Source organism: Fukomys damarensis, unplaced genomic scaffold (assembly GCF_012274545.1).
Source record: "Fukomys damarensis isolate Sample0158 unplaced genomic scaffold, DMR_v1.0_HiC HiC_scaffold_12, whole genome shotgun sequence".
Classification (NCBI taxonomy): domain Eukaryota; kingdom Metazoa; phylum Chordata; class Mammalia; order Rodentia; family Bathyergidae; genus Fukomys; species Fukomys damarensis.
In genome coordinates, this window is record NW_022900924.1 from 19,721,805 (window position 1) to 19,742,221 (window position 20,417).

Below are 20,417 nucleotides of genomic sequence, written 5' to 3' on the forward strand. Positions count from 1 at the left end.
AAACAAAAAAAAAAAAAAAAAAAAAAAAAAAAGAAAGAAAAAGAAAAACCACAAGCTGTCAGCAGAGCCCACTGGGTGAGCTGGGAAGTGTCTCCCAAACCCAAACCTAGTTACGGGGCTGGGTCAGCCGTGGCTGAGAGCTTTGCTTGCAAGAATTAACTTAGAGCCAATGACAGTCCATCTGCATTGGCCCCATGTTGCTCAAGAGAAACTGAGGCCCTGAGAGGTGTAGTCACCTGCCCCGGGCCACGCAGGGAGACTGCACAGGGCTGATGCCTGGTGCAGCAGATTCTCTTAGGGAGGGGGACACTGGTGGGGGCACAGAGATCACAGTTGTGAAAACTGAACATGAGGGAAAACTTCAGTTTACATCAGAGCAGCCTCGGCTGGGCTCAGTGCCATGGGAGCTGTTGGGGAGGCCTTCGGGGCGGCAGTGGGGACGGGAGGAGAGACATTGTCTGCAGCAGCAGGTTTCCTCAGTAAATCCCACTGATGAGATGGCTGAGCCAGGAGGCCACGCAGTCCCCATGGGATGTAGAAGACCCTGCCACAGCCACGCCAGCGTGCGACATCCCACGGACACGTGCACGATCCCAACACCGCAGAGGTGTTCAGGGATCCTCAGGGAGCCTCGGAAAAGGCCAGGCACTGAAGTCAACAGTTCTTCCCAACATTTCGTCTGTTTTTTTTTTTTTAAATATCTTTGTTGTTGTTTTTGAGACAGGGTCCCACTCCTTACTCTGGGTTGATCTTGAACTTGAGGCGATACTTCTGCCTCAGCCTCCTGAGTGCTGAGGTTCCAAGCATGCGCCACCAGGCCTGGCTTTATTCTTGCGGTACAGTGAACTAAACCCAGGGCCTTCGTGCTGAGCTAGATCCTCAGCCCCTTTTAATTTTTATTTTTGAGGCAGAGTCTCACGAAGTTGCCCAAGCTGGGCTTGAACCTGCGATCCTCCTGTATCAGCCTCCTAGAGTGCAGGGATGGCAGGTGGTGCCACCACGCCCAGTCTGCTGTGTCAGGTGGCCTCACACTGAGCGTCCCTTTCTGGAATCAGTGACCTGATACCAGGATCCCTGACTCAGCCTCGTGACCCCTACACCTTGAGGTGATCGCCGTCACCACTGGGGCGGCGCAGGGCCCACGCACCTGTCCAGCTCCTCAAAGAGCTCGCGCACGGTCATGGCGGCCACGATGGTGATGGCGTAGGGCAGGCAGCCGTGCTGGCAGCTGAGTGCTAGCATTTTGGCACAGCGGGGTGCCACAGGGAAGGTGGCCATGGTCCTGCCCAGAGCCGTGATGGGGCAGCTCAGGCGCGACTTCTGCAGCTGCTTCACCCTGAGGACGATGGAGGCTGCGGTGGGCGGGCGCCCCGGGGTGGGGTGATGCCTAGCCCTGCTTCCCCCAACCCCACTTGCCTTTGTGTTTTTGGGGGCACCTGCAGAGCCCCCAGTGCAATCAGCAACTCCTCAGCTGCCACCAGGGCCTCCAGGGAGGGCGGAGTTGGGAACGGGAAGTTGATGACCTGGGATCAGAGGAGGAGGCGGGGACCAGTAAGCACCCCAGCACAGGGCTGGGCAGCCAGGAAGTGGGTAGAAGCCCCTGCATGCACTTGACACTGGTCCACCTGGGCACCCAGGAGTGCACTGGGGCTGCAGGCTGGTGCCAGGGCCCGTGGGTCGCAGGAGAGCCCGGCTGGGCAGGGACACCAGGGACCCCTCCTCTGTGTTGACTGCATGCCAAGCCTGGCACCGACTCACACGACCACAGTCGGCTGCCTTTCTCTGCAAGTGGTGACGGCACCAGAGACCCCAGGGGGAGAACGGGCACCAACGCCGTCAGCATCATCGGGGATGCTCTGCACGTCACCGTGTAATGGTTCAAATGCAGAATGGCCCCAAATACTCCTGAGTGTGGAAGGAGATGAATCTTGGGCTGCTCCACTCCCTGGGGAGGTCAGCCAGGGCAGGACAGTTGGGGCTGAATGTGCTGTTAGGAGGGGCCGGGCTGGAAGGGTCCCTGGGCGGAGCCTGGAAGGGGCACCTCCCTCCCAGCTCTTCCCCTCTGCTTCCTGTCCCCCATGCCACAGCGGCTCTCCTCCGCCAGGCCCCTCTGCCATGCTGCTTCTGCCTAGAGTCAGCTGACCACGGGCTGGACAAATAAACCTCTCTTCCTTCAGGTTGTATGATGCATCCCAGGGAGCGAGAGGGACCGAGACCCAGGTTGACCATCACAGGCTCAGGACGCCTCTTCCACCCGAGGATGGACTCAGAGGATGAAGTCCTGGCCAGGCTGGACTTGGTAGGACCTTCTGCCTGGCTGGGACCCAGGGGCCCAAGGGGGGCCTTGAGGAGAACATGGTGGAGCGGGAGACCGCCATGCCCCGCCAGAGGCCGCCGCGTCAGCAGGCAGCAGGGACCCCATGGGGACAACCACTGACCTTCTCGATATTGAGAGCCTTCATCTGCAGGACCAAGTCCTCCACCGGCCTCCGGGTGATCTCCGGAGGAGGGAACTGCTCAAAGTCACTGAAGACGGCAGAGGAGTACAGCCTGGGGCAGACACGCGGCCGTGAGCTCAGAGACGCCCTGCCTGCCACCTGGTCCTCCTCAGCTGAGTCGGGCTAAGACGGGACAGGCCGCGTGGTGCCAGCCATGGCACTGCTTCCCCGTCCCCTCCCTGTCTTCTCTGGTTTCCTGTCCAGTGCCTTAAACAGCATGGAAATGAACAGCAGCAAGGCCGGGAGCAGAGTCGGCAGCGCCAACACCTACGTCACCTAAGGAGCACTCACAAACCGACGTGAGGAGGCCAGCGAGCAGCAACCCCAACACTCTGGGAGAGAGCCGGGAGGGCCGAGCTGAAGCCCAAGCTGGGCAAGGTGGGGACTTTGTGAGACCTGTCTCAAAAATACACTCGATCTTAGCCAAAAGGCCGAGAAGCGATCCTGTCTCAAAAATAGAAAGGGCTGGGGATGGAGCTTAACAAAGGTCCCGCGGTCAATTCCCAGTACCACAGAGCAGTTTAAAGTCTTGGAAAGCAAGGGAGAGAACTGTGTCTGAGGAGGGGGTGAGTGACCTCTCGCGTAAGCTGGTGACAAACGAAGTGGCACTGCGCAGGGCCTGCTCTGCAGGGTGGCCAACCGCCGGCTCTACAGGGAGTGTGGCACAGCCGGCGCAGTGGGGCCGGGGCCCACCTGTAGCAGTGGCCGGGCTCTGTGCGTCCCGCTCGGCCCGCCCGCTGGTCGGCAGCCGCCTGAGAGATCCAGGTGACGCAGAAGGAGGACACGCCGGTGACGCGGTCGTGGCAGCGCCTCTTGACCTTCCCGCAGTCCACCACGTACTTGACGCCGGGGATGGTGAGGGACGTCTCGGCCACGTTGGTAGCCACGACACACAGCCTGGTCCCCTCCGGGGGAGGCCTGAAGACCTGGGGTTTAGGGGGAAGCAAGCAGCAAGGTCCAGAGCGCTGGGGGCCGAGGGGCAGGGCAGGGACACTGGCCAGGGCTGGAGCCACCCAGCCGCCCCCACCCGGCCACACATGGGGAGGTCTCTCCTCCGCAGCACCCCAGCCCGGGTCAGTGGTAGACGGAGCGGACAGGGAGGGTGCCTGGGCTGCCCGTGGGCCATACCTGCGCCTGCTTTTCGGGAGCCAGCAGGGAGTAGAGTGGCAGCACATGCAGGGGCAGCGAGGTGTCCGGCCGCTCACCTGCAGTGGCAGAGATGCTGGCACCCTGGGCCCACAGCAGCTACGCTGGGGCGATTCCACCACCGCCCTGGGGTGCCTCACACTGTCTGGGGTGCGCACTGTGACTGCTGCCCCCGGCCCCAGGTGTCGGACACCCCACAGCCAGCTGAGGCCCCTGTCCCAGTTGCTGGCAGTTGGGGACCAGCGGCGCCTGCACAGCCACGAGCCTTGGCTGCTTCGTGGGCTCCAGCTGGATGCAAAAATCACAGAATTCTCTTCTGTATTCCTTCTGTTTACAACATGGTCTCGCTATGTTACCCAAACTGGTCCCCAGTTACTGGGCTCAAGAGAACTTCCCATTTCAGCCTCCTGGTAGCTGGGGCTCCACATGCCAACACCACTGGGCTCGGCCTATGCCAAACAGCGAGGGGCTAGGCCCAGCTGCATAGGCAGGAGGCTGCACATCAGGCTCTGCTCCCGCACAGGGGACCCCAAGACCCTCCATGTGACCCTACTGGGGTCCTGCCCAGAGCCCACTGCTCCGCCCAGCAGCCGAGGAGCCACACACGGCTGCTGTGGGCAGGAACTGGGGCCGCACTGTCCCCGTGGCAGGGATAGCAGCTGCGTGCGGAGGGTGGGGCTGCACCTCCATCTGCCCTGGCGTCGTCACCCAGGTCCAGGTCCAGGTCCAGGTCGGAGCCCAGGGCCTCCTCGTCGTCCGCCTCCGCCTCCCGGTCCTCATCTGCCTTGCCCACTGGCAGCACTGAGTAACTGTCCAAGCTGATCTGGGGCAGCATCTGCAGGCGACAGGACAGGGGCTGGTGTGAACCCCGCTGTGCCTGGGAGGGGGGGCACTGTGCCACTGGGCGGGTGCTTCCTCAGGGATCCCCAGGCTCAGGTTCATGGGCCTGGCCTGCCCTCCAGTTGCACCTCGAGCTCCAATCCTGCCGGGCGGGCTGCCCGGTGTCCCAGGACATTAGCCGCGTTTCTGACCTAACCCTTCCAACAGCACCACCCAGCGCCCTCTGCGTACCTCCACGCGAGCCTTCTTGGCCGTTGCTCGAGACTTCTTAAACTTCCGCATCTCCTCGGCAGAGTCCTTGTCTTCCCCCACACCTGCAAAGGTGAGCGCTGGAGGAAGACGCCCAGGGCAGTGCGGCGACCGCACTCTGAGCGAGGCTGCAGCAATGCTGACCCCAGGGATGGGACAGGCCCACCAGTGCCCAGGGGCTCAGTTACCTGGTGGCTGTGACCTGGAGGTGGGAAAGGCCCTCCGGAGCCTGCGGCACAGGGCATGCACCTCCGCCTGCCCTGTCAGGAACACCAGGATGCCGCCTGTAGAAAGAACCACCCCGCATCATCCATTACTCATTCAGCAAACACTTAGCAGAGTCAGCAACAACCAGGAGTCAGGACCACGGAGACACGGGTGCAGCAGGATGCTGGCAGCACGGGACCAGTGGTGCACAGCTCCAAGGTGCCCCTGGGCAATGCCTCTGCCCTGCTCTGGGGCTGGAGGCTGAGCGGACTCCACCTCGGCCCAGGTGCTGCACGCTGACACCAGGCCTGTCCTGATGCCACAAGGGCCTCACCTGCGGGTAGCATGCGGTGGATCTTGCACACCTTTCGGAAGCACTCGCCACTGTAGTCCTCCCACGGCGTGCGCTTATTGAAGTGGACGGTCACCGGGAACTGCCGTGACTCCACCTGCGGGCAGTCACCCGACAGCTCGGCCCCTCGGCCCCTCCCTGCCACCCCAGCCCGGCCTCTCCCCAGCGGGATGCTAGGCCCTGGTCACCTTGATGATGGGCGGCGGCTGGGCGAAGAGCCGCTGGTTCTGTGTGAAGTCCTCCACCCGCAGCGTGGCCGACATGATCAGCAGCTTCAGTGGCCGCCGCCTCTGAGGACGACAGGGCTCTGGCTCTCAGGGCGCGGCCATCCAGGGGCTGTCACGTGCCCAGAGCTGAGCTCACGGAAGCCTTCGGGGCACAGGAGGACTGAGGGGGCCCCGCCCAGCCCAGGGACACCAGACCCTGCCAGACCTGAGAGGCACATCCAAGACCACGAAGAGACGGGATGTGATGCCCTTAAGGACAAGGACATGGGAATGGAAGAATGCCAGGTGGGCCGTGACAGGAGGGAGACCCAGACGGCTGGGGCCTGGGACTGCGGCAGCCGTAGTGGACTGCAGGGTCCGACTGTGTCGCGGGGACCCAGCCACTGCACGGCAGAGCCCAGCTCCAGGCACAAGCCAGCTGCCCGTGGCTACCTTGGCACGCAGGGCCACGATGCGTGACAGCAGGCCGATGAGGATGTCGGTGTACACGCTCCGCTCGTGGGCCTCGTCGATGATGACCACCTTGTAGTTCAGCAGCAGGAAGTCCTGGCAAGGGAGTCTCGTGAGGCCCACCACCCAGGCCTCGGCCCTCCTGCCTCTACCTCCTCCTATGAGGTGGGGACAGCAACCTCACAGCCCGGGGCCACAGAGAGCTCTGAGCACGGCTATCGCTGGTAATGGGAAAGCAGGGCCAGGGCTGGGCAGGGAATGGGAAAGTCAGGTGCACAGGCCACACAGAAAGGGTTCCCCGGAACACTGAGGTCCAGGAGGTCCAGTGACCTCACGCGGCCAGCCAGGAGCAGGTGTGCTCGCTAGACTGCCTCCCTCTGGGCCCTGCACGTCACCCTGTGTGCTGGCTGGCCACATCCCGGAGCCCTCAGAAGCTCCTGAGGGACAAGGGGCCGGCCAGGGAGGAGGGACTTGTCTGGTGGGGCCCGACCCTTGAGCCAAGCCACATGAGAAGCTAAGCCCACGTCTAATGGGTTCCCTCAGTGAGCCGCGCCCAGTGGCTGTCCTGCATGACATCCCTTCCACACCAACACATGTGCAGGAGGATGACACCACAGTGTGGATCAGGGCACAAGGCGCAGGTCCGCAGCAGGCATAGCACAGGTGGCACCCACTGGCCACAGCAGTGACAGACTCTCCCACGCACACCATCCTGTGTGGTGATGCAGCACGGCACCGACCCTCTGGATTTCCTTGAGCAGCACACCATCCGTCATGAACTTGATCCGGGTCTCCTCGGTCACGTTCCCCTCGTAGCGGATCTGATAGGAGACAACCCTGCAGGGACAGGTGCGGGCTCTGAGCTCTGGGGGTGGAGGAGGCTGGGCTCGACCCAGGGCAGCACCAGTGCCTCCACCACAGGCGAGGGTGCTCCCCGGGACTGCAGAGCCTCGTCAGGAGAGCAGGAAGGGCCTCCCTTCATCCAGAGCCTCGCAGCCCTGAGTAGACAGCGACACAGTCAAGGGCCAGAAGACTGGGGCTGCCACCAAGGCAGCTGGGGACGCAGGGCCACCACAGCACTCTTTACACTTGCTAGTGAGCCTGGGAATTTTATGGTCAAGGGATACATGTGGGGATGGGGGTGTGGCTGAGCAGAGAAGGTGCTCAGCATGTGCAAGGTCAGGTTCTGCCCAGCACACAGAAACACACACAAGAGAAAGTTGGGGGGCGGTGCACAACTGTAATCCCAGCAGCATGGGAGGTTGAAGCAGGAGGACTCCAAGTTCAAAACCAGCCTGGGCAACTTGGCCAGACTTTGCCTCAAAATAAATAATAAAAAAAGGCTGAAGAAGTAGCTCGCGCAGAGGCCCTGGGTCCTGTCCCTGGCACTGCAAACACACAGGAAATGTGCACCCCAGCAAGTGGGGGCACTCACTGCCAGGAGAGGCTTTTGTGGCTCTGATGGACCCTGGCAATTCTAAGTGGCTCTGTGGCTGCCTGCACATGGCCACCTGCTCTGTCCGAGCTTTGCCCGTGTGATGTGAGCTCTGGCTTGGGGAGGCCGTGAGGTCTAACTTGCCACCCCACCCTCCCAGCCTGCAGGCCCTCACCGCTGTGACAGGTTCATCTCCTTGGCCACTCTCTGGGACATGGCCACAGCGGCCACACGGCGAGGCTCCGTGACGCCAATGATGCTGTCATCGCTGGGGAGGAAAACAACACTTCAGCCATGTGGCCACACCCAGTCCCAGCATCTGTGGTTCTGATAGACGACGATCCATGAGGGACGAGATAGGAAGTGGACAGTGTGAGGCAGTGTGGCCAGGAGCGGCAGAAAGGAGCCGCTCGCTGGACAGCAGGGCGCAAGAGACACCAGAGTCTGTCTCCAAGAGGAGGAAGCCGGGGACGGAAAGTGACATGAGGCTGGATGCTTCACCACCTGTGACGGAGGACGAACTGGGTAAACGTGGATGGAGCCTGGGAGCAGAGACCAGAAGGTCGCTACCCTGGGCCACAGCAGTGACCAGCGCATGGTGTCACACAACCCGGGGACTGGTGCAGAACAGCAGGACTCAGGGCTGCGCTGCACTCTTCCTGTCTATCCGCATGGTTTCCAGATCAGAAGCTCTTGGTGAAATGAGAAGTGGAGCAGGGAAAAGCACACTCAGTGCACGGCGCTTGGATAAGAACAGAATCTAACTGCAGAGCTCGGATGGGGAGGGGGAGGGAGGGACGCTGTGACAGGCAAAGTGCAGGGAAATCCAAGGTTCTGCGGGCGTCTCTGTGCGATCAGCGGCAGGTTGGTTCATTTCAGGACCACTGCTCAGCCAGGCGTGGTAGCATAGCCTGTAAGCTCGGAAGCCCAGCACCAACTGAGGCAGGAGGATCACTTCGAGTTCAAAGCTAGCCCAAACTGCAGAGCAAGACCGTGTCCCAAAAAATAAACAAATAGGGCACAAGGTCCTGAGTTGAATCCCCGGTACCAAAAAAAAGAATACAAAGAAAAATTGAAAATAAACAAGTACAGCTGGGTGTGTTGGCACACGCCTGTAATCCCAGCACTGGGAAGGCTGAGGCAGGAGGATCGCTGTGAATTCGAGACCAGCCTGGGCTACATGGTGAGTTCCTGGTCAGTCTCAACTACATAGTCAGACCCTGTCTCAAAAAAACAAACAACAAAAAAAGAAAATAAACAAGTAAAATTTAGAAGCTGGTGTTGAGTGCTGTTCAAGCTTCCGAGGCGGACCCCGCCTCCTGCTCTACGGGGCAGGCTGGGCTTAGAGGGCAGAGCTGCCCCATGGTCCCACAGCAGGCAGAGGATGCAGAGACTGCCCTGCAGCCCCTGGTCCCTCTTCCCAGCTGTCCCCCTCCCCTCTGAACAGCTGATACCTGACCCCCAGGGCTCCAGAGGCAGGGACTGGGCTCGAGGTAGGAGGGCTGGAGGAACCCATGCGCAGGATGACACAGCACTGCAGACATGCGGCCCTGCTGGGTTGGTGGCCGCCTCAGGCTGCGTCACCACTCTGGGCAGAGCCAGGTGGGTGCCAGGCCGCCTGTGCCAACAGGAGGGAGCGCTGCTTCCCTCTGGGCTCAGGGGCCATGGCTCCCACCAGCAGGGCAAGCCCTGAGCCCCCACAAAGCCTCCTGAGAAGCGTGGCCTACACATGCCTCCCTCCACCCTGGCCGCTCCCCAGTGGACCACGCTGTGTCCCTGCACTGTGACCACGAGTTCTCTCCGCAAGCCACGGAACCTGCTGTGGCCTTGGGGACCCCAACACTCACGGACCCAAAGGCCAGGAGGGGCTGCACGGGGACGCCCACAGCACCACTCCCGGTGCCAGCTGTGGCCTTAGCACTGTGTGCAGATCTGCCTGCTGCACCTCGTGATGTCCTGGTGCCATCCACACCGTGGCTGAGGGCACCGCAGCCCAGGGCAGCGCACCTGAAGCCAGTATGGAACCTGGACTTTGTCCCCAGAACCCTAGGCTCTTAGCAACCTTTAGGGACCAACAGCCTCGCTGTCCCAGGCCCTACCTGCTGTAGCCGGCCTCGTACAGGAACTGGGGCACCTGCGTGGTCTTCCCACTGCCCGTCTCGCCGCACACGATGACAATAGGGTGTTCAGCCACCGCCTCCATGATTTCCTGCTCCTCCGACAGGATTGGGAGCTTGAGCCGCTCGGCCTGGGGGAGGGAGGACGCACTGATCAGGGACTGATGGGTGTGCCTGCATGCGTGTGCGCAGAATGGCAGGGGACCCCACAGACACAAAACACAGAGAGCTAGGTGGCACCTAAACGATGGCAGCCATGCTGGGCCCACTGGCACACACCTGTAATCCCAGCACTCAGGAGGCTGAAGCAGGAGGATTGCTGAGAGTTCAAGGCCAGTGTGGGCTACATAGTGAGGCCCTGTCTCAACCAACCAATCAATCAAAAAGGCGGCAGCCAGCTCATGTGCAGTGATCAGAACAGGGGCCTGGACAACAGGGGATGACACTGCTGCCAGCCTAGTCTCCTGCACGCTGACACAGGTACATCTGGCTCCAGGGTGGCCCCACCAGGGAGAGACAGTTACCGGGACCCCACAAGGTGAGGAGAGGATGCAAACCATCCACGACACGAGAACCTGTGTTCTACTGGTGCTGGGATGAATGCGGCCTCACACATTCCAGAGACAGGCTCCAGCTAAGCTCTCTAGGCAGGACTGGAACTTGAGATCCTCCTGCCTCAGCCTCTGCAGCAGCCGGGATGACAGGCCTGCTCCACTGCTTGGAGGGCTGACCAACACTCTTGATCCCAGTGACCAACCTGTATCTCAGGAGTGCGGTGCACGGGGACGAACACTGCAGGCCTCGCGGGAGGTCCAGGCAGGGCCGAGGTAGCAGCTTTCCTGGGAGCTGGGGCTGAGGCTGCAGCGGGCTGGCTGTGGGGCGCCAGGCTCTCGTCCACAGAGGGCACAGCAGGGCCTGGCAGAGGCTGCCCCACACTTGCCGCGTCCCCAGCCCCAGGCAAGTCCAAAGCTGGGGCCTCATCAGGCTCTGAATCCTCCGAGGACTCAGGCTCCTCTGCAGACAGCTGGTGGCAGCACTTGCGGTTGGCCCCACTGAGGCTGTTGATCCTCTCCTGGCCCGGGGTCACCACCTCATCAGGCCTCCTGCCGGGAGAGCAGAAGCCTCAGACATCCCAAGTGGCTCTGTGCTGGCCCTCAGCACAGGTTGGGACCCAGATGTCATGCTCCTCTTACCCCAGGGCCTTTGTACTTGCTGCCCCCGCCGCCCACTTCCTGCAGCCTGCTTTACTCAAATGTCACCTGCCAGGTACTGTCCTTGACCTCACATCCCGAAACCCCTCTCCCCTTCCACTCCTCCACCCCCTGGTCCCTGTACCCCTGAGGTGACTGTGCTGGCCCCTCACCGGGGCTGCTAGGAAGTCTAGATGAGGCCCATGGGGCCCGGAAGCCTCTGAGCCACCCCCACCCCACGAGAGGTCACAGGACCCATGACACGGCCCTGGGGGCTCGGGTGCAGACAATAGGCGACCACTCACTCTCTGGCGTGGTACATGCGGCCCCCAGTGCCCAGCCTGGACGTGGTGTACAGCAGCCTCATCTCGGCCTCTGATGCCTGGACTTCGCTGAGCTTCTGCAGCAGCTCAGTTCGCTGGGGGTGGAAGCGGGGCTGACGTGGGGCCCATGACCCTCCCTTCCACAGGCACCAGATGCTGAGCTCAGAGCCCTTCTGCGTGGAGAGTGCAGCTGCAACCCCACTGCCTGTGTTCTGATACCCAAGGCCCCGCACAGAGCTCGGGTGCAGACCAGGCCCAGGGGCACTGCGTGCTGGTGGAGAGCGGCTGGGGGCAGGCGCCTGGCAGGGGAACCTGAATGCAACGCTGTCTGCTGTCCTGCAGGAGTGCCAACTGCGTTCGTGTGCCCATGACTGTCCCCAAACTGCCTGGCACAATGCAGCGTGTGGGGTGTAAGCCAAGTCACTTTCTTCTCTCTTTTTTTTTGGGGGGGTACTGGGCATCAAGCCCAGGGCCTTTGTACTGAGCTATACCCTCCACCTTTTTCTCAGTGATTTTGAGACAGGGTCTTGCCATGTTGCTAAGCTGGTCAGCCTGGGTTCGAACTTGCGATCCTCCTCCCTCAGCCTCCCGTGTGCGGGAAATACAAGTGTGCACCACCACGCCCGGCCCTTATACAGGTCTTTCAAGGATGCGTTCTTGGTAGAGGGGCTGCACACCCTGCCTATGTGCACAAATCAAACTTGCATCTCGGAGGCCTCTACGTTAGGGTTCCCCAGCCTCAGTGCTGCACCCCTGCGGCTGGGGAGCTTTTCTTCCATGCACTGTGGGTGCTGCTAAGCACCTAAGCACCTTGCCTATGCAATGCCAGTGGCTCCCCACTTGGCTGCAACCAGCAAGTCTGGACAACTCTGTTCTAGACCCAAATACAAGTTCACAGGAGTTCTGAGGGGTGGGGCCGTGTTAGCCTCTGAGACGACACTTGTCAACTGTAGAACTGAGAAACCCAGTGAGACAAACGCTGTTTCTTCATCAGATTTCGTGGGGAGTTAGAAGGACGCATCTATAAGCAGAAATTTGATCATTTACTGGATATGTGATGTTCTTTTTCACATTTGGGCACGTCAAGCAGGCATGGTGATGCACGCCCATTCCTGTAATCCCAGCACTCCGGAGGCTGAGGAGGGAGGATCACCACAAGATCGAGGCCAGCCTGGGCGACACAGTGAGTTTAAGGCCAGCCTGAACTACATAGCGAGACCCTGCACCAGAAAATGAAAAAGGATGCATTGATGGTATTATGGTTATTCAGGAGATGATTATTTTCAATATACAAATTATATGGCTTCTGGATAAGATATTACATCCAACAGACTGTCCCGCAAAAGCTAAGTCTGGGCAGATGTGAGAAGCCCCCCAGATGGGGTCTCGGGGACCATCCTGGGTCCTCTGGTAGGAGACACAGAGAAGGCGCCCAGAAGACCATGGCAGACAGTGACTCGGCCATAAGCCAAGAAGCCTGAGCCAGAGGTGTTGGCAGAGGCAGGGAGGGTGCTGCCCAGAGCCTGGCACGGAAGCAGGGCCTGCCAGCACCTTCTGGACCTCCAACCTCCAGAACCGAGACAGAAGACCCTTGTGTTGCATAGACAGACAGACAGCAGTCACCTGTGATGGTGACCACAGGAAGGAAGCAGGAGATTTACACTGCCTGAGATCTATGTCCAAACCTCTCAGGAGGCAGGACAGTGACCCACAGCTGAGCGTGGGCCAGGGCCAGCAGAAACACTGTTACTGGGACTCAAACATACTGCTCTCTTCTTCACACATCTTTTTCTTGAAATAGGGTCTCACTACACAGTCCAGGCAGATCTTGAACTCCTGAAGATCCTCCTGCCTCGGCCTCCCAAGTGCTGGAATTATAAGTATGCACCACCACACCTGGCCACTTGGGGCATGTTTGAACTTTTCTCCACATTTTTCCTTTAAAGAAAAATATTAAGGAATCCTGCGCTGGGGATTTAGCTCAGTGGCATAGTGCCTGACTTACAAGTGCAAGGTCCTGAGTTCGATCCCCAGTACCATCTCCCCCAAAATTGTCCAGAATAAGATTTTAAAAACATAAAATTATTCGCGGGCATGGTGGTGCACTTGGGAGGCTGAGGCAGGAGGATCGCTGTGAGTTTGAGACCAGCCTGGGCTACACAGTGAGCTCCAGGTCAGCCTCAACTACATAGTGAGACCCTTTCTCAAACAAAACAAAACAAAACAAAAAAAACCACAAAATTATTTTTAAAAAATTGACCATTTGAATTTGCTGACTCCCCAGTAGCAAGCATTTGGCCTCTGCAGACCCAGAAGCATGTGATTGCCAGAGATGAGGCATTCGGACCTGACAGGGCACAAAAGCCTGGGACCCACAGAATTCTACTGGAATTCTAACAACTCATAGTCAAATCGAATTGCAATTCAGCTCCTGCAGTCCATGGCACAGCTGTGCTCACGACGAGTGGCTACTGCACCACAGCGAGCAGGCAGACCATGTCCCTCCTTGGAACGCACCCACAGCAGAGCCCTCAGGCTCACCCCAGCCCACCTGGCTCTTTTTCTCCTTCTGTTCCAAGATCTTCTGCAGCGCCTTTCTCTCCTTCTTAGTCAGAGGCTTTTTCTCCTTTCTGGACAGGGGTGGCACCTTGGTCTTCTTTTTCCTCTTTCCAGGCAGCACAAGTGCATTGCTGGCATCCACCCCTTTCAGCACGTCCTTGTCTGCAAGGACATGCTTGCCTCATCCCCCATCCTGGAGGCCAGGGGCAAGGACCCTGTGCACTGCCATCCTCCCTCCTGCCACTGAGCATGCAAGGAGCACTACTACTCATGCACCCGCATCTCAGCAACTTCTAAGTGTAACAGTTGGAAAGCGCCTGGGCGTGGTGGCACACAAATGTAATCCAACACTCAGGAGGCTGAGTCATGAGGATCGCTGTGAGTTTGAGGCCAGCCTGGGCTACATTGTGAGACTGTCTTAAAAAAAAGCCTAAAAAAATAGCTGGGAAGCCATCAGTGTGGACCGTTTCAGTAAACTTGTCCTCATGCTCTGCTTCAGCCCCCCACACAAGGCTACGTCTGGCTCAGATCAGACACAAGCCCCCCACCTGCCCATGTGAGCGGTGACAGGTCCTGAACACACTGCTCAGCTGTAGGTCTTCGTGTCACACACTGCATGGGGAGACCCAGACCCTAATGAAGAAGACTGAAGCTGAATGTGGTGATGTGCTTGTAATCTCAACACCCAGGTTTTCAGGGCTACCCTGAGCTACTTGATGAGACTCCACCTCCCAACAAGAACACAATGATTCTCTGACTCCCCAGGGGCGAGCACTCACGTCCCTGCAAAGCTAGAAAGAGGTCCTAGGATGAAAACCCTGAGAACATGTGGAGGTGCAACCCAGTCATCCAGCACTTCGGAGGCTGAAGTAGGAGGAATGTTGCTAGTTCGAGACCAGCTTAGGCTATATAGTGAGACTTTGCCTCAAAAAACAAAAGAAAATAAATAAATAATTTTAAAAACCCTAAAGAACCAAAAACACCCTGAAATCATGAAGGTCCAATATAAGAAAAAAGTGGAATACTTGAAACAGATTCAAATTGATATCCAGGAGATTACAAATGCTATTAAAATTATACAGAGTAGACTAACCCAATCTGAAGACAGAATATCAGATATAGAAGATAGGATGGTGGTCAGTGACCAGGAAATGAAAGATCTTTAAAAAATAGCAAGGGACCATGAGAAATCAATCCATCAGCTCCTAGATGATGCAAAGAAGAATAATATGAGTAATAGGAGTCTAACAACAAGCAGGAGAAAGCACAACTAACATAAAAAACTGTTCACAGAATTAATGATAGAAAACTTCCCAAGCAGAGCAAAAGCATTTGACATAAAGATGTGAGGTATATAGGACTCCAAGTAGTTATGATTTAAAAAAAAATCTACACCTAGACATATAATAATCAAGATCCCGGAAACCCAACAGAAGTACAAAATACTATAAGCAGTTAGAGAAAGGAAACAAATCACTTGCAAAGGAAAGCCCATCCAGAATCACAGCAGACTTCTCAACACATACCCGCAAGCATAGCCTGGAGAGAAGTATTTCAAGCTTTAAAAGCAAACAACCTCCAACCTATACTGATGTATCCTGCAAAACTATCTTTCAAAATTGATGGAGAAACAAGATACTTTCATGACAAAGAACACCTGAGAAACTTCACGAATACCAAACCAGCACTCCAAACAATTCTAAACAATATCCTAGAGAAAGACAATGAAGGTCACAACTCCATGAGGCCCAACACAGCAAATCCAATAGGTAAGAATTTAAAGGGACAGGGAGAAAAATAACATGACAATGATAAGTCAATACACATCAGCTATAACTATCAATGTCAATGGCCCCAATTCACCAATCAAAAGAAATAGATTGGCAGAATGAATTAAGAAGCAAAATCCAACAATATGCTGCATATAAGAAACACACCTACTTGAAAAAGAAACTCATAAACTGAAAGTAGAAGGATGAAAAACAGTTCTCCATGAGACAGGAACCTGGAAAAAAGCAGGAGTAGCTTATCTTATTCACAGACAATGTAAATCTCAAGCTACAACTAATTAAGAGAGACAAAGAAGGTCACTGCATCATTGTAAAGGGAACAATCCAAACTCAAAGAGATAACAATCATAAATACATGTGCACCAAACACTAATGTCCCCAACTTTACAAAACAAATATTAAGGGACATAAAACACAAAGTAAGCACTAATACAATTGTAGAGGGGACCTCAATACCCCACTGTCACAAATAGATCATCTAGACTAAAAATCAACAACAAAATACTAGAACTGAACAAAGCTTTTGAACAAATGATTTAATAGATGTCTACAGAGTGTTTCACCCCATAAAATCAGAATCGGCTGCGTAAGGGTCATTTTCCAAAATAGACCACATGCTAGCTCATAGAACATGTAAATGCAAAGGAATTGAAGTTATCCCATATACATTATCAGACCATAATGCAATTAAACTAGAGATGAATAGCATAAGAAACTGTAAGAACTTCACACACATGGAAATTGAATGGCACTCTTCTGAACACTCTTAATGGGTCACAGCAGAAATTAAAGAAGAAACTAGACAGTTCTTAGAATTTAATGACAATGCCAATGCAACATACAGTAATCAATGGGATACAATGAAAGCAGGTTTATGTGGGAAATTCACAGCAGTGAATGCCCACACTATGAAAACAGAGCGAGCTCAAATAAACAACCTAATGGTGAATCTTAAGCTCCTAGAAAAAGAAGAGCAAGACAAACCCAAACTTCATACAAGGGAGGAAATTATAAAGATCAGAGCAGAAATCAGGGCAATGGAGACTAAAAGAATAATACAAAAAAATCAACGAATCGAAGAGTTGGTTTTTCAAAAGAATAAATAAAATAGATAAACACTTAGCCAACTTTATCATAAAAAACAGAAAGAAAAGGCTCAAATTCATGCAATTAGGAATGAAAATGGTGAAGTCACAAACAGATTTAGCAGAAATCCAGAGGATCATTAATACTTCGAGAACCTGTACTCTGATAAAATGGAGAATACAGAAGAAACGGACAGATTTCTAGATACATATGAATTACCAAAGTTGAATGAAGATATAAAAATTCTAAACACTCAAATTACAATCAGTGAAATGGAAAATGTAATTAAAAATTTACCAACAAAGAAAAGCCCAGGTCCTGATGGCTTCACTGCTGAGTTCTACAAGACATTTAGAGAGGAACTACTGCCACTACTCTTTAAACTTTTCAATGAAATTGAAAATGAAGCAATACTTCCAAATTCATTCCTGGAAGCAAGTATTACTTTGATTCCAAAACCAGGGAAAGACCCAACCAAAAAAGAGAACTACAGGCCAATCTCCCTAATGAACACAGATGCAAAAATACTCAATAATATACTGGCAAACAATGTAGCAAATCATCAAGAAGATCATACACCTGACCAAGTCAGATTTATCTCAGGGATGCAAGGATGGTTCAACATATGTAAATCAATACATGTAATACACTATATTAACAGAGCCAAGGACAAAAACCATACGATCATCTCAATAGATGCTGAAAAAGCATTTGACAAAATTCAACATGCATTCATTCATGATAAAAACCTCGCAGAAAATTGGAATAGATGGATTTTAGCTCAACCTGATAAAGGCTATCTATGAAAAGCCAACAGCCAACATCATATTCAATGATGCAAAACTGAAAACCTTCACACTAAAATCAGGAACAAGACAAGGATGTCCACTATCACCACTCCTGCTCAATATAGTTTTAGAAACATCAGCCACAGCAATTAGACAAGAGAAAGAAATAAAGCAATAAAGATAGGAAAGGAAGAAGTGAAACTGTCATTATTTGCTGATGATATGATACTCTACAGAGAAGATCCAAAAAACTCCACCAAAAGACTTCTAGACTTAATTGACAGATTCAGTAAACTAGCTGGATACAAGGTAAATACTCAAAAATCAATAGCCTTCTTGTACAAATAACAGACTCACTGAGAGTGAAACTGTGGAAACAATCTTTTTCACAATAGCATCCAAAAAAAAAAAATTATATGAATCAACCTAAAAAAGGAAACAAAAGACCTCTACATTGAGAACTACAACACTGAAAACAGAGATTGAAGAGGATATAAGAAAATGAAGGGCCGGGGATTTACCTCAGTGGTTCTGCCTCCTGTCTTGCAAGGGCAAGGTCCCAAGTTCGATCTCCAGTACCAAAAAAAAAAAAGAAAGAAAGAAAAAAGAAAAAAAGAAAATGGAAAGACATCCCTTGTTCCTGGGTAATAAGAATTAATATAGTGAAAATGGCCATACTTCCAAAACTGCTATACAGATTCAATACAATCCCTATTGAAATCCAAGAACTAGAGTATATTTCACCGAACTAGAGAAAACAACCCAAAAATTCACTTAAAATCAGAAGAGACCTAGGACAGCTAAAGCGATTCTAGGCAACAGAGGCATGACAGTGGGTACCACAATCCCCAACTTGAAACTATACTACAAAGATATTGTGATAAAAACAGTATGGTACTGGCAAAGAAATAGATCCAAGGATCAGTGGAAGAGATCAGAAGATGCAGAAACAACTCCTGAAATACTCAGCTAACTCATCTTTGACAAAGGAGCCAAACACCCTCACTGGAGGAAAGATAACCTCTTTAATAAATGGTGTTGGAAAAACTGGATTTCAACTTGTCAAAGATTAAAACTAGACCACTACCTTTCACCATGCACTAAACTAAAATCAAGTGGATTAAAGATATAAATATTAGCAGAAACACTAAACTTGCTGGAAGATAAGTTAGGTAGAATTCTTGAAGATATTGGCATAGGAAAAGACTTTATGAACAAATCCTCAATAGCTTGGGAAATAGTACAAAGAATCAATAATTGGGATCTCATCTTTTTAAAAAGTTTCTGCACTGCCACAGAAATCACAAACAGAGCTAAGAGACAACCCACAATGTGGGAAAAAAAATTATCAACTGTTCCTCAAAAGTCTACTATCTAGAATACATAAAGAACTAAAAAAAAACCAGACCCCCCCCAAATATAAAGAGCCAATTGAAAAATGGGCATCTGAAATGAAGAGACATTTCGCAAAGAAGTAAAAGCAGCAAATAAATAGACAAAAAAAATGCTCAACATCACTGGTCATTTTAGAGATGCAGATGAAAACACTGAGATTCCATCTCACCCCAGTAGGAATGGCTGCTATCAAGAAATCAACCAATAACAAATGCTGGCAGGAACATGGGGAGAAGGGAACCTTTCTCCATTGTATGTGGGAGTGCAGACTGATGCAACCATAGTGGAAATCAATATGGAGATATCTCAAACAACTCGGATTAAAAGTCCTATTTGACCCAGCTATTCCTTTGCTGGGTATCTTCCTAGAAGAAAAGACTCATACAACAGCGATATATGCTCACCCAAGTTTATAGTGGCACAATTTGCAATAGCTAAAATTTGAAAACAGTCCAATTGCCCATCAACTGGAGACTGGATAAAGAAGATGTGGTTTTTTTATAAAATGGAGTACTACTTAGCCATAAAGAATAAGCAACTATTTATAGCTAAGTGAATGCACATTTAGGCCATATTCTTAAGTGAAATTAATAAGTCACACATGTGCAAATACCAAATAGTTTCTCTGGTGTAAATAAGGATCAAAATGTATAACTGATATTGTGTAATAGGAAGAAAAGGTCTAAAAGAGTAGAGGAAGTGAGAGGGGTAGGGGAAAGGTAAAAAGGGAAAAGAAAAATATGTGAAAAGATAAAATATGGAAACAATATCTTTCTCTCTCTTTTTTTTTTTTTTTGGTACTGGGGATCGAACTCGGGTCCTTATGCTTGCGAGGAGGCAGAACCACTGAGCTAAATCCCTGGCTTGGAAACAGTATCTTTGTAAACAGAAAAAGGTGGAGAGGATCAGGAAGTGCTACAGATTGGGAAAAAGTAAGAACCAAGATGATAAATCCTGTAAAGGTACAAGATCCCAATGATGAATGTAACTGTACTGTATACCTAAAATGTACCAATAAACTTAATAATTAAGATTTTTTTTTTTAATCCTGAGAACCACTGAACTGCAGATGGGTAGGCCCAGCAGAGAGGCCTCTAATGAAAGCAATGGGTGTTCTGGGGACACGCGATGTGATGGATGACCTTCCCCAATTTTGTGGGTCTAAGAGCCCTCAGCCCCTCTGTTCAGATGGCCCAGTTTATCCTCTTAGAGCCATTGTCCTGAGCTGCAGCCGCTATTACCAGGGCTGACGCCCGTCCCAAGCCACATCCGCTCTATAGTCTTTCTTCTGCAATGCAATTTCAAGGGATTCTCGTTTCATTCACAAAATAGTTTCCTACACTACCACTCCCCAAGCTGACAGCAGGTGGGGCGGCTCCCGCCACGGGTCCCATTTTACAGATGGGAACCCTGAGGCACAAGGGCAAAGCGCCACGCCTCAGTGCAACTCTGAGGGCACTGACTTCCGAGTCAGGCGCTCCACTAATGAGGGTCGGACACGGTGGCCAGCAGCCCGGCACCGGGCAGATGGGCCGGGCCGGGGCTGAAATCGCCAACGCAGGGGTAGCATTTTCTGGCCAGATTCTGCACGCCAGGGTATCAGAGCAGGGAAACGCGGTGCTTCCCCCATACTCTGGGTCAACACTAGGCTAACACTGCCCTCCTCCTGGGTCGTGAGGAATGGCGGATCCTCCCTGGGACGCTGTCCCGCCGCTGCCCATTCCTAGGCGGCCCCTAGCCCGAAACCCAGCCCCGTCCCAGGGCA

General features: G+C 53.3%; 1 protein-coding gene across 7 annotated transcripts in view; it reads right to left on the minus strand.

Moving 5' to 3' along the window:
• Positions 1 to 20,417, minus strand: part of Dhx37 (DEAH-box helicase 37) — a 32,571-nt gene that overhangs the window by 4,713 nt on the left and 7,441 nt on the right. For 3 of the 7 annotated variants that reach the window (XM_010604292.3, XM_010604291.3, XM_033762476.1), the window contains exons 2-18: positions 13,586 to 13,755; positions 11,017 to 11,129; positions 10,279 to 10,624; positions 9,504 to 9,652; positions 7,580 to 7,672; positions 6,710 to 6,806; positions 5,952 to 6,065; positions 5,481 to 5,582; positions 5,275 to 5,389; positions 4,922 to 5,017; positions 4,716 to 4,798; positions 4,329 to 4,479; positions 3,627 to 3,703; positions 3,192 to 3,424; positions 2,439 to 2,550; positions 1,417 to 1,523; positions 1,148 to 1,336 (exon numbers count right to left, since the gene is read on the minus strand). In XM_010604292.3, the coding sequence (XP_010602594.1) occupies positions 1,148 to 1,336; positions 1,417 to 1,523; positions 2,439 to 2,550; positions 3,192 to 3,424; positions 3,627 to 3,703; positions 4,329 to 4,479; positions 4,716 to 4,798; positions 4,922 to 5,017; positions 5,275 to 5,389; positions 5,481 to 5,582; positions 5,952 to 6,065; positions 6,710 to 6,806; positions 7,580 to 7,672; positions 9,504 to 9,652; positions 10,279 to 10,624; positions 11,017 to 11,129; positions 13,586 to 13,755 (2,347 nt within the window). Of the gene's footprint in view, positions 1 to 1,147; positions 1,337 to 1,416; positions 1,524 to 2,438; positions 2,551 to 3,191; positions 3,425 to 3,626; positions 3,704 to 4,328; positions 4,480 to 4,715; positions 4,799 to 4,921; positions 5,018 to 5,274; positions 5,390 to 5,480; positions 5,583 to 5,951; positions 6,066 to 6,709; positions 6,807 to 7,579; positions 7,673 to 9,503; positions 9,653 to 10,278; positions 10,625 to 11,016; positions 12,182 to 13,585; positions 13,774 to 13,942; positions 13,957 to 20,334; positions 20,354 to 20,417 lie in introns of those variants that run through there. The other 4 variants (XR_776390.3, XM_019204571.2, XM_010604294.2 and 1 more) reach the window with 3 other exon arrangements.